The sequence below is a fragment of the Crotalus tigris genome, unplaced genomic scaffold (assembly GCF_016545835.1).
Source record: "Crotalus tigris isolate CLP2741 ecotype Arizona unplaced genomic scaffold, ASM1654583v1 scf7180000020524.2783371122:307494, whole genome shotgun sequence".
Classification (NCBI taxonomy): domain Eukaryota; kingdom Metazoa; phylum Chordata; class Lepidosauria; order Squamata; family Viperidae; genus Crotalus; species Crotalus tigris.
Window position 1 is genome coordinate 54,938 of NW_024098060.1, and position 13,737 is coordinate 68,674.

At 36.7% G+C, this 13,737-nt stretch overlaps 1 protein-coding gene across 1 annotated transcript; it reads right to left on the reverse strand.

Annotated features, from left to right (window-relative positions):
- Window positions 1–1,813: 1,813 nt before the first annotated feature.
- LOC120318891 (vomeronasal type-2 receptor 26-like) lies at window positions 1,814–10,822 on the reverse strand. Its single transcript, XM_039367041.1, has 6 exons — window positions 10,734–10,822; window positions 9,539–9,830; window positions 6,107–6,967; window positions 5,345–5,572; window positions 3,807–3,933; window positions 1,814–2,712 (listed from the first exon to the last, which is right to left on the reverse strand). Exons 1-6 carry the CDS (start codon window positions 10,820–10,822, stop codon window positions 1,814–1,816), a joined length of 2,496 nt encoding a protein of 831 aa, XP_039222975.1.
- Between the last annotated feature and the right edge of the window lie 2,915 nt (window positions 10,823–13,737).

Consider the following 13,737-nt stretch of genomic DNA (forward strand, 5'->3'; position numbering starts at 1 on the left):
TAAACTTTTTAACACAGGGGACAGTTTTGCATTTCTGAATCCATGGTGGAGGTCTTTGCAACAAGCTGAGCCACACATCAATATAGGGTGCCTGGTCTGGGTGCCCTAACATGGGATTGAACACTAACTAATGTACTTTTAGAGCAATGAATGGATCTAGTGTCCCTGTGCTTGGCCAGCCTATGTTAAAGCTGGGCCAATCTACCTCACAGAAGATCCTCAACTTATGCCTGCTCCACTTAATACCATAATCCTGATCCTCATAAGCAGACTTAAAATGCTTTAACATACACCCCAATGGAGTAAGGAGTACACTTCCACCATCACCCCATGAGCATCCCAGGGCACCAGACAAGACAAATGAGGAAAGGGGATGAGAGGAAGGTAAGGGGTCCTTCCACTCGGGATTACACTGAGGGTTTCACTTATACGCGCTAGACCCAGGGAGCCGGAAACTCAACGGTCACCGATGGGAAGTTCGAGCGCCACTCACTCACTGCAAACACACACAACAATCCTCCCACCTTATTCCAAAGAGAGGGTGATCAGTCCTCTCCTCCGTCCCTGCTTACAGGGAGGGATTCCTTATTTCCCTTTCAATACTTGCCTGCAGGCGAATCCTTTGTCCTCTAGCCGGCTGGAAAGTTGCCTGGTCTCCTTACCCTTCACCAGTGGTTCTTGGAGTGGCCGACCGCCAATGCTGGAGCCCTGTGTCACAGGGAAGTCCCTCGGAATAAAAGGTCCGATGGCGCCTGGGATGTTCCCCCTAACACTACAGGCCCCTGGCATCAGGGTGTGCCCTCCAGAGAGCCCCAAGACTCCTTGCCGTCCTGCCGCCGTCGCCAGATAATTGTTGTGGGAAAAAACCACGATACTTACATCAGAAGACAAGACCACGAAGGGTTGGAGAAAACAGGTTTTTATTCGTACACGATGGTTCAGAGTATTAGCATGACAAATTCTGAACCCTGAGTTACTCTGAGGGTGTCACTTTTATACAGCTTGCCGCCCATGCTTAACCTAATAGATGACTTCTTATCCACCTTTAACACACTAAAACAGAGAAGTTTATATCTTGAGGCTACACAAGGAAAAAGGAGAAGTTCACACAAACGGTTGTCTTACCACACCTTTCTGCACGGGTGCTATCTTACAACATCTGTGACTTTTAGTTGACACTGACACTTCTTGTAAAATGGTTTCTACATAGCATGAACACATCTCTATAATTATGACACACAGGTTATATGATTTAGGTTACATTTCACAGCCAAACTTAATATCATCTATTAACTATTATCAGCAACAAGCATTCCTATTAAGATATAGATATATTGAACTTTTTCCTGCCCACCTCAGATGAACTTTGCCTTTAACATCCATGCATCCATGCACCTAGTCTGGTCTGACAGTGAATCTACACTATTTACTCAATAACCTCCCCTGCAAAAGAAAGTTGGAAACTACTATCAAAATCCAATAAGGACTTAGCTTCTTAAGAGCTCTGAATTGGATTTTGATAACTATCATCTTATACTTAAGCTTCCTTCAAAGCATTACCCATGATCCATGAAGATCCAAGACTACAACAAATCTGAGCAAATGGCAAGCAAAATGCTGGGCAAAATTGCCACGGGAAGATATTGTACTTTATTTCTTGATATGGTTATAAACTAGGCACATTCCAACATTAGAAAAATATTTATTCTGTGCATTTGTGCATCTGACCCAGTTTTCCCAAACTGCAAAGACTAGCAGAAAAAGGAAACACAACAGTGAGGAGAGTTTACAGTATAAGGATCAGAAACATAATTCAGTGTTTTTTAATAAGTTTGTCCTTTCTGTTTAAATCAGGTCTCAGAAGAATAATATAGCATTTTGGGAAAAAGATACAGCCAAGCAACCCCATTGCTGAAGCCAGAATGGAGAAGATCTCCACCACCACCATGTACTTTCCCTTGGTGCTCAGATAGGTAGGAACAAATGTTACCCAAACGCTGCAAAACACCAGCATGCTGAAGGTAATGAATTTGGCTTCATTGAAGCTATCAGGTAACTTCCTAGCTAGGAAGGCTACCGTGAAACTGATAGCAGTTAAGAACCCCATAAAGCCCAGAACAGTATAAAACATGATGGCTGATCCTTCGTTACATTCTAGTACAATTTCTTCAGCCATGGAGTGCATGTCTGAATCTGGAAATGGGGGAGAAATTGCCAGCCATGCAACACAAATTGTGACTTGTATCAGAGAGCAAGAAAGGACAATGGAGTTGGCCAGCCTTTTCCCCACCCATTTCTTTATTTGGGATCCTGGTTTGGTGGCCATGAAAGCAAGAACCACTATGGTTGTTTTACCCAAAATACAAGAAATGGCTACAGAGAAGATGATGCCAAATGCAGTTTGTCGCATGAGACATTTGACTTGATCAGGTTGTCCAATGAAAAGAAAACTGCAGAGGAAAGAGAGCTGGAGAGCAATGAGAAGAGTACAGGTGAGATTCCTGTTGTTGGCTTTGACTATGGGGGTTTCCCACTCTTTAATGAAGATCCTCAGCACCAAAGCTGAAGTTACAAAAAAGAAGACAGCTACAGTGGCCAAAGTGATTCCCAAAGGTTCTTCATAAGACAAGAAAGTTATATGTTTTTCGATGCAAAGATTGTGAGCTTCATTTGGATATTGATCTTCTGGACATTGGAAACAGTCAACTGCATCTGCAAAAGAAAACATTAAAGGACTGTTTATTGATCAGAATTTCAGAGCTGAATCATGGCCTAGTGCGTAAGGTGCTCCCCTCCCACTTGGGTGGTTGACAATTCAATAGCGGCAGATGTTTCTCTTAGAGTGTAAAGAAAAAATATCTGCTGCCAACTCCACCTGGTGTCAGGAAAGGCATCCAGCCAGTAAATGCTCAGTTCCATCCAGTTGCCCTGACTCTACTGCGAATTATGGGATTAATGTCATAATAAGGATGTTATTTATAACAGAGTTGAAATGAGGAAACTTTGGTGCTATCTGAGATCAGTTGTTTTCTTGCAGATATTTCATAATCAAACTTGGTAACATCATCAGTGCTAGTCAACATGATTACAGTTGAACTGATGATGTTACCTAGTTTGGTAATGAAATATCTGCAAGAAAACCACCAAGTTCAGAGAGCACAAACGACTGCTCAAAGAAAACATTGTGGCCCATAGAAGCTATGAAAGCAACTCCATTTATTTCTAGTTAATTATGTCCATTTTACTTGCATTACAGTATTACAAATGAAGAATGGGACCATCCACATGCAGAAAAGTACCCTGTATATGTTTGGTCAAATAGACACCAAGAGTGTTGTTTGTATCAATCTCAGTGTCATCTTTGAAGATGGAAGGATGCATCCATATGATACTAACATAGCATCATATTTAATTCACAACAACAAACCAGTCAGTCAAACAGCCCGAATCCAGACCATGACTCAGAAACATCTGGACAAGTAACATTCATACCAATTTAAAGGTCAGTGTTCTGACACACGAGCACAATTCAAAGTGCACTGAAGATGTCTCCCAAAATAGAGATGAATCGTTTGTAGTCAAATTGCCAAGGTTGGAGATCGAACTAACAGCTCAACTACCAACCTGAGCTACTAATATTCAAATGCATCTCATCTAATACCTTGCTTCAATGAGGCCAACCCTCCAAATTCTGAAAAACTGATTACATTTGAGAACAATATCGTGCAGATTAAACACAGATAGGTATACAATATTGCTGGTGAGAATGAATAAGTCTTCTCAATTATATACATGGCACATCTTACCTAATCTGTTTGAAATTTTCCCTTTTGCACAAGGAAGACAATCATAGCAGCAAAAGGGCTTCTCATCTATTTTTTTCTTCAGGTAGCCTGGATAACAATTTTCATTGCATACAGAAAGTGGTAATGCCTATTCAGAAATGAAATCAGGAGAGAGTTGAATAGTTGTACTTCATACACTCATATTTCACTGTTTTATGATATTCTGACAAATCTGCATAGCTTTTGGAGACATTCTATATATGGGATTCAATTTAACATATTATTAGATAGGCATATTTAATGAATGCCACCATAATAATGTGACATTGTCTATATGTCCTCATATACATGGGAAATACATAGGAAATACATAGTTCGATGTCCTCATGGAACTATGTATTTCCTATGTATTTCCCATGTATTTCCATGTTTTCACATAACCTTAGAGGTTTCCTGAAGTCTTAATTGTTCAAACTGGACTCCCCTCAAATTCCATTTTGGTCAATCTGATTGGTAAATATCTATGAGGATTCTCAATCATCCAGGTCATGGTTGTCCCAAAGATGCTTTTCAAAAGTCAATGAACTTTCGTGGCTTTTTCCTTGAAAATGTTTGAGAAACATTCAATTCCTTGAGAACTGAAGAAGCTTCTTGGATGAGAAGCAAAACATTTTCAAGAAAAAAAGTCCAGTTGCCTTTGAAAAGCACCTTTGAGTTGAATCTGATTGGTAATTTATCCCACACTTTGTAGGTGAAATTAAACTTTGGAATTATCTGCATTTTCATTGAGTCCAGTCCTTTCTGCCAAAGAGGTCCTGAAAATAAATACTGCAGAGAATTTACTCATGGGATTCAGAGTTCCAGTTGCATCTAGTCAGTCTTGTAGAAATTATGAAATAGACCATGTTTTAATAGTGACAAAGTTGCAGGTTAAATTTAGAAAACTAAAGAAAATAGCTGGGATTTTAAAATGTCTTAGATCAGTGGTTCTCAACCGTTCTAATGCCGCGAGCCCATAATACAGTTCCCCATGTTGTGGTGATCCCCAACCACTTATACATCACTGGGTGCCAGGGGCATGGACAAAGAAAAGAGGGGAAAAATGGCGGACAGCCTTGTTTGGCGACCCCTGTGAAATCATCATTTGACCCCAAATGGGGTCCCGACCCACAGGTTGAGAACCACTGTCTTAGATAATGTCTTATTAGAATAAAATAAAATTATAAGGTAGCAATGGACAGGAATAAGATATTTCAACCAGAATATTGCTTGTTTATTGTTAAATATTTTTCAGCTTTTATAATTCAATGATGGCTCCCTATTTAGGACAACCTGAAAATGACAGCTGGTAATTGTGTACATTCAGGAATGCCCATAGATTTCTGGAAAGACAAGTTTAATAACGGAACACCTGTGTAATCTGATCTCTGCTCTTTCATTTTTCATAATATTTTATTGCCTTAATTTTATTACTGATGAGTCACTCAAATGATAAAAGTGATTTTTGAATATGGTAGGGGGGAGGATTTGAGACAACTTGGAACATCAGTAGGAAATACCTGGTTGAACATGGTTGGCCAGATGATGTTTTCTTCAGAAATCATGAAAGACTCTTCTGGAGAAATCAATGGGTCTATCTTTCCAACTTTGACTTTAAGAAATGTTTTGTTTGGGAATGTGATCCAGTTGATGATATCAAATCCAGTTCCCAATTCCCCCTTTTCATTAAAGAAAACTGTTTCCCCAACACTGTTGTTAAATAAGACTTTTCTCAGGTAAGGATGGAGCTAAATGGAAGCAAATCAAACACAAATGTTTGTGTTTGAATTATATTGATTTTTTAGCTTTGTGTTTTAACTGTGCACGGTGTCCAGTGTTATATGAATGAGATGGGCAGACATATAAATTGAATAAATAAATGCAATTGATCTGGAGAAATAAATACCAATTGTATACCAAACCAATTGTACACAACTACCATTTAGAAATTCCTAATATTACTGTGCAAGTGAACCAGAATATTAATAAACATATTATCTCCAAGTAAAATGGTTTGACAAAATTTCAAACTGAATTATGAAGCTGTGATTTAATCAAATTTTTTGAATTGAATCTTTTTTACATAGTTCCTCCACACTGTTGTTAGGAAACATGAAACATGAATTTGTGTAAACTATGTGGATACTGAACCTGAAATGTACATGTTTTGCAATCATAAAATTACCTGATGGCATCAGAGAAGATTTTATTCTTACAATTTTATTTTATTTTACAAATTGATTGCTGGATCAATTTGTCATTGTGATTTCTTTTATTATTACCTGCCATCTTTCTTCCTTGATAATCATCAGCCTTCTGTGATCCGCCCTTGCTCTGTGTTTGTATTTGGATGAAAGCATGGCTTTCAAGGCATGTGCCACAGCATAGACTGCATTATAAATGCTGTAACTCTGCCCAGTCATGGTGGTCTCAAAGACAGAATTAGGAAGAGTCTCCAACTTCTCCTCTCCAGTGCACAGCACTCCAGCATCCTCATCTAACTTATCTTTAAGGAAAAAACATTCAAATGCCTGCTCCCAGAACAATCTTGTTAAATGATCTCCTTCTTCTGAAGTAGGGCTTCTCATCTGCAAGAATGGTTTGAACCCAGTCACCTCCTTGGAAGAAACTGCAAAAGATATGGCACCATGAATAAAGTCCAAAGGGAGTATTTTTTGAAAAGGGATTGATGTGAACTCCATCTGGGCTGGCATGATCCAAACTTTGTCTTTTCTTGTTACAGGTATATCTTCATATTCTGAAATATAGGGAAATATTCTGAAAATGGCAATTATGTGATTTCCACAGTAGAGGATCACAACATTGGCAGTGCTGTTCATGACAACCTTGTATATGGCGACATAATCTTTAAATACATATTCAATGTGATTAGAATAAATTTCTTTGGGCAACTCTTGCATGAAGTCAAAGCAAATACCTTTCTGGACAAACAGTGTAAGGGCATTCCGTACAAACCTCTCTCCACTCTCATCAGGTTGGGAAATCAGCCCTATCCATACCCACTTTAAATGCAATAGCAGCTGAAGAATCCCCTTCGTCTGAATCTCCTCGTTTGGGAAAAAACGATGAAAGAAAACTGTGTGTTCACTATTATCATTCATTGGAGCAGATCCATATAGAAGCTAGGGAAAAATAATTTAAAATAGTTGGGTATTAGAGTCTATGATACAGATTGTGTTCCTTCAAGAAAAATATAACCTAGAAAGAAACCAGTTTTTCCTTTAATTTAATATTTGAATGCCAGAGATTCGATTCAGTAATCCCTGACCTTTAACAGGGTAACAGAATAACACATTTGGAAGGGACCTTGGAGGTTTTCTAATCCAACCCTCTGCTTGGGCAGAAAGCCCGTCCATTCTAGTCAAGTCACTATCCAGTCTCTTCTTAAAATATTCCAGGGATGGAGCACCCAGAAATTCTGGAAGCAAATCGTTCCACTGATTAATTGTTCTGTCAGGAAATTTCTCCTTCATTCTAGGTTGGTTCTCTCCTTGATTACTTTCCATTCATTGCTTCTCGTCCTGCCTTCATATGCTATGGAGAATAGTTTGACCCCTTCTTCATTGTGGCAGCCCCTTAGATATTGGAAAACTGCTATCAAGTCACCCTTAGTCCTTTTCATTAAACTAGACATACCCAATTCCTGCAACCATTCTTTGTATGTTTTAACCTCTAGTTCCCTAATCATTCTCTGCACTCTTTCTAGATTTATTTTAATCCATCTTTTGCTAATATGTCTTCTTCTTACTGTCCAAGATATGATGATATTATATGATATGACATTATTTGATACTCTATGAGAGACAGTGGCAAGATTACTTGGAAGTAGAGTCTCCTTGCCCCACCCTTTAAAACAGAAATGGAAAATACAAAGCTCCCTATGATAATCTGATGACATCGACTCAGTTGCAATCAGATTACAGCAAATTGATGTATATAGAGCTGTCTTGGAAGAAAGCTTGGAGAGTAGAGGGACTATGAATGTGGCTGCTAGGTTATTAGGCAAGTAAGTTTTAGATTTTGGCAATCACACAACCAACAGACCTCACTGGCGAATAAGACATTTTAAGCTAAGGAAAACCGGATAAGAAAATTCTGCTGATGATGTTATGTTCAGAAACTAAATTGAAACAAGCTTGAAGAGCAAACCACTGCCCACTTACCTCACTGATAGAGCGACTCTGGAAAGTGTACATTTTTTAAAAAAAGCCCTCTAAAAACTGTATATGTTCATAAAGGTTGCAATTTGCTTCTTTCTATATTAATCAACTACTCCGATCCCATTGTTCTATAGATAGTCACCTCTGTACAAAACACTACAATAAAACCAACATCCCATCTCTCTAAAAATCCTCTGGCTTTCTTCTTTCACCCTCTTAACACCTCCATGTGACTCTGCAATAATAATCAAATCAACCAAATCCATAGCTTGTCATACCCAATGGACCATCATTTTTATCTTTTTTCCTTAAAAAGAAAAATATTCTTGATTGCAAAGACAAAATCTCTTTTATATAATGGAAAGAAAAGTTTTCAAAGTATAAAGCCCAACAAGGAGATCTTGTATAGGTTAAATTGAACATCAGTATAGATATAGCGTACATTCATTCATTTGTATTACATAACTTCATTTTTTAAATTATTTGAACTACCATGAATAACATTTATAGAGAGGAAGGAAGGAAGGAAGGAAGGAAGGAAGGAAGGAAGGAAGGAAGACCAGTGTGCAGTACAAAGATCAAGATACTGTTACTATTACTCAATCAGGTCCATGAATTCTTAGTATTTTTACTAATGCATGGTAGGAAAATGGATGCATGACAATATATTGACATTTCTCTTCAGTGTATTTGTAAATATGTCAAAGAATCATTGTATATTAATTGTTCAGATGATTCAGATTGAGAAATAAAGCAAGTAAAGTATGAAAAAATATCTATCTCATCTGGGAATACATAGTTTGGATTGCCATTTTAATTCCACATCCCAAAATAAAATACTCAAGGAAAGAAATTATTATTTGTTGTTTTCTAAACATGGCTTTATAAAAGTAAAAAAAAAAAAGGTGAGTTCATTCAGGGTTGTAAGATTATTGTAACTTACAATAACATAACTATTAGTAGTCATGATTTTTTTTTCTAGTCTAGACAATCTTCCAGAGCTGACATTCATCATAGATTCAGATTGAAGAATAAATCAAGTAAAGTACCTAAAATTATCTATCTCTTCTGCAAACACATAGTATGTTGTTCATCATTGTTTGGATTGCCACTTTATTTCCAAACCACAAAAAAGTAATAAAAAGAAAAGTTGCCTTATTTGTTGTATTTTTGTAAACATTACTTTGTAAAAGAAAAAAGTGGGAGGTAGTTTAAGACTTGCAAGACTCTGTTATTGTAACCTTACAATAAAAGAATTATTAATATGTGTGATTTTGGTTTCCTATCCTGGAGAATCTGGAAGGGATGACATTAACCTTGCAAGTAGGAAAACACTTTCTCTTCCTCTGCCTTAACTTTCCAGAGAATTGGGGAGGATTGGGTGTTCATCCTGAGATGCTTTCTCAAAGAACACTTCTGGTTTAGTCTCAAAGTTCTTTTATTAGACTTTTTAAAAATAGGACTGCAGTTCTTCTTCCCACCTTTCAAGGTGATTCTTAAAGTGTATACTTAGTCCAAGAAAAAAAATCTCACCTGGGGCATCTTGTAGACATTCAAGATGTTTGCCATGAAGGGACAGATGTAAGAGTTAGGTCCTGCAATAGCAGATACTGTCCAGTCCTTGGCATCACATTTATAATTGGGGATGAATCTGCCACGTGTTGAGAGAAGCTCCATTGAAGCTAAGTAAATCAATCCCGCCATGTAATAACTGTTAGAGATATCAATACCCAAGCTCATGTTGGATAATATATGCATATTTTCATTTATCTCCTTTACAGCAAAAACCAAGGCCAGGATATGTTGGTAGTTCTGCAGGAAAAATCTGCAAGAAAGGATATATTGTGTGGATCTAGGCAGGATGTTATGATTCTTTTAATTCATCATAAACAATTTTTACTGGAAACAGATAAATTGCTTGAAGAAAAATGATCGTATTAAAACCCATACGTTTTGATGAAATCTCATTCATCATCTTCAGGCTGATTTTTTCGGCTTCATGCTTCTAGGAGCACTTCCAATTTGACGCGGGAGAAAACCCAAATAACCAAAGACCTACATACAAACACCCGCGAAAACCTCAGAAAACAAATATATGCTCCTGGAAGCACGAAGCCGAAAGCACCAGCCTGAAGGTGACGAATGAGACTTCGTCGAAACGTCGCCAAGACACTTCCAATTTGACATGGGAAAAAACCCGAATAACCAAAGATAGATATATAATAATATAATATTATAATATAATATTCTTATATTTTCATCTTCTTCTTGGTTATGTTTTATGGCGGATATAGGCATGAAAAGTTTGTTTGGAGTAAACTTGAGAACAAATGTTATATTTTTAGATCTGAGATATTTTAGATATTTTTAGATGATAGATCTTATCCCAATAAAAGCACTGATGTTAAATTAAGGCAGAGATGCTCTAAGTCTGTGTTCCATGCATGCTCAACAGCTGTTTGGAAAATAATTCAAAGCATTATAATATTTAGTAAAAGAATTAAATGATTAACATAGATTTAGCTACAAATAGTACAGCACCTTGATAGTACATCACTAACAATTCATTTAACAGTAAAAAAAATTAAAATCTCAATATGGAATTTGAATAAAAACACAAGCAGGAGAGTTGTCATAAGTGTGTTTGTGTATTTATTTGCCAGGGCAACCTATTAGAGAAAGATATATGGTTTAAGATATGCTATAGTTAAGAAGAGAAAGTCTTTACATGAGCTCATCAACCAGTTCTTCAGATGGGTGCCTTGTGAAACCAACTGGATCCGATATCATGTAGAACTGAGAGAGTATCCCAGCCATTATGAAATCTCCTGGCAGAAAATACTTGTGCTTAATAAAGGGAGGTTTCCCCACAGAACATGTTTTAATAAGGCATGTAGCTCCTGACAGTAACATTGACAACATTGCCATCACTACCATGGAAAATTCCATCTTCTTCAAGAAAACACTTCTCATTACATAAGAACCAGTTCTATCTGTAAGAATGAAACATAAGGGGAAAAAACTCTCACTTATTAGAATAAATATTCTTTCTAAGAAAAAAGGTTGTTACGTCTCTAACATTCTGATCCGACAATTAACAGACTTTTTCAATCTTGAGCTATTCTTTGGTGTTGTGCCTGAGAATTCCTGAAAGAGTTGAGAGAAAAAAACCACATTAGTAAGATTCTTTGGGTAATTATAGGGGAAATCAGTGAATGTTTGGTGACGCTCCTTGGAGACTGTGGAGAAAGTAGAATGATGATTTGTATGGGCTAGGAAAAAAAGAACTCATAACTGAAAACTGTAAAAGAGATAGAGAAAAATAATGAAAATTCAGATAAACAAATGCTAGTTCTGTAGCTGTAAACTTTACATTCTCTGGAACAAAACAACTATCTGACTTTGACCTGTTAGGGCGCACATTAAAGCATGATTTTCTTTCCAAAGAGCTAAAAGGAAATTGACCCATAATATTATAGAATCCCGACCACCTTTATTTATCTTTTTGATAGGTCTTTAAACACTTTGATTATTGTATTTGTAATGTAATTAAAAGGACTGGAGGAACATTGTCCATGGGGTTGCGATGGGTCAGACATGACTTCGCAACTAACAACAACAATATAATTAAATCATGACATTTCTTTTTAAGCTTTCTAATGGAAGCAGGCCTATGAGCTGTGCAGAGTCCTTTGGGATGGGAACAGTGTGTAATGTCAAGTGAATATGCAAAAGGAATACCATTGGAAACATTTTTTTCAGTACTGTTTTTATTGCAAAATAAAAATATAGCTTGGCTCTTTTCACTCATTTTAAATGATTTTTTACTCCATATCCTCAAAGTCACACGGTGTGAACCATATATTTTTTGTCTGGCTTGATGAGTGACATGAGCCACCACCAATCCATTTATCCACCATTGATATTTTACAGCCCTGCAACAAATCTCTTTATCAATCGTATATGAGAAATGAAAAAAAAAAAATCTACCAGTCACAGGACTCCTTCCTCATTAATTGTGAAATTTGATTGCTGGCTACAAATGTTGCTCCTTTTATCATATACAAAAACATAACCTGAATCAGTTTCTTTGTAGTAAAGAAATAATGGTCACTTGAAATTATTTATTTCTATTTGTCCTTTACCATTACTTCTTTCACTACATGGACAAATAAATTGAAGAATATGATAATATACAAATGCTAAAATAAGAAATTCACTTATTTATAAAATTTAAATGCTTCCTTCCTTCCTTCCTTCCTTCCTTCCTTCCTTCCTTCCTTCCTTCCTTCCTTCCTTCCTTCCTTCCTCTAGGACCCATCAAATACATATTTTTGGAAAATAAGAGCCATAGTATGCCACTTTTTTGAACTGATGATACCTCGTACTGAGAACATCACACAGTGAGGGCCAAAGGCAACATCTCTTTGCCAATCACCACTGTCTGGAATGTAAATCAGAGAAAGAAAGCAAACCAGCAAAAAACACTGATCCAATTAGTTTATATAGAAGGGTAGAATGTTTGTTGGTTTTGAAAGTCACTTGGATCTAAAGAGGAGATGGATAAGGACCGATCCATTTTCTCAGGCTCAATAGATTCAAACTATTCCCAGATATTGAAGCCAGACTGCTCTATAGGCATTGGCCCCCTGGATCTGCGAACAAATTACAGCAACTTTGTCTGAGAATGCTAATATAATCAAGGGATGCATGCAGCAACTCAACAAGTGACAACTCTGAGCTACAATTCTCTTTATTTATCTCTTGATATTTAAATATTCTGCAATATCAATACATATTTAATTTTTTATGGATTGTCTCATTTAATATCCACTCTTTAAAAGACCAATTGAAGTTATGATGTTATTGAAGGAGCAGTACTTCTTAGAGATCCTCATAGTTGTGCTCATTGCAGTTCCATGATCACAAAATTAAAATTAAAAACTTGCCAAGAAAACAGGAAGACATGTCCAGGCAGTCATCTAGAGTCAACAAATTTTCAACCAACATCTAAAAATGGAGATGATTAACGAGCATAGAGGCAGTATACAAACAATTAATTATAAACTCTTGATTTAGGAAATGTTATAGTGAAAATGGACCAATTTTCTGTTAAGTCTGATTGGTTCTGAATATTGGAGAATGCAAAAGCTTATCCTTCATCTGGATTCCTATTTTAACTTCCAGAAAAGAAAGTAAAAAAAAAAATCAAAAATCAAAAAGGATGGTAATAGTAAGATAAATGCAACATCATTGCTTTATGCTTAATGTCTCTGAAATATCTATCCTATTAGTTATATTAAGTATTACTGAGGGCACAGAAAGACTAGGTGGAGAGGATTACTTCTATAAAACCAAAGTTCATCTATGAGCATGTCCAATGGATGAACTTTGCCTTTACCATCCATGCATCCATGCACCTAGACTGGTCTGACAGTGAATCTACACTATTTACTCAATAACCTACCCTCCAAAAGAAAGTTTGAAACTATCATATTCCAATAAGGACTTAGCTTCTTAAGAGCTCTGAATTGGATTTTGGTAACTATCATCTTATATTTAAGCCTCCTTCAAAGCATTACCCATGATCCATGAAGACCCAAGACTACAACAAATCTGAGCAAATGGCAAGCAAAATGCTGGGCAAAATTGCTATGGGAAGATATTGTACTTTATTTCTTGGCATGGTTATAAACCTAGGCACATTCCAACATTAGACAAATATTTATTTT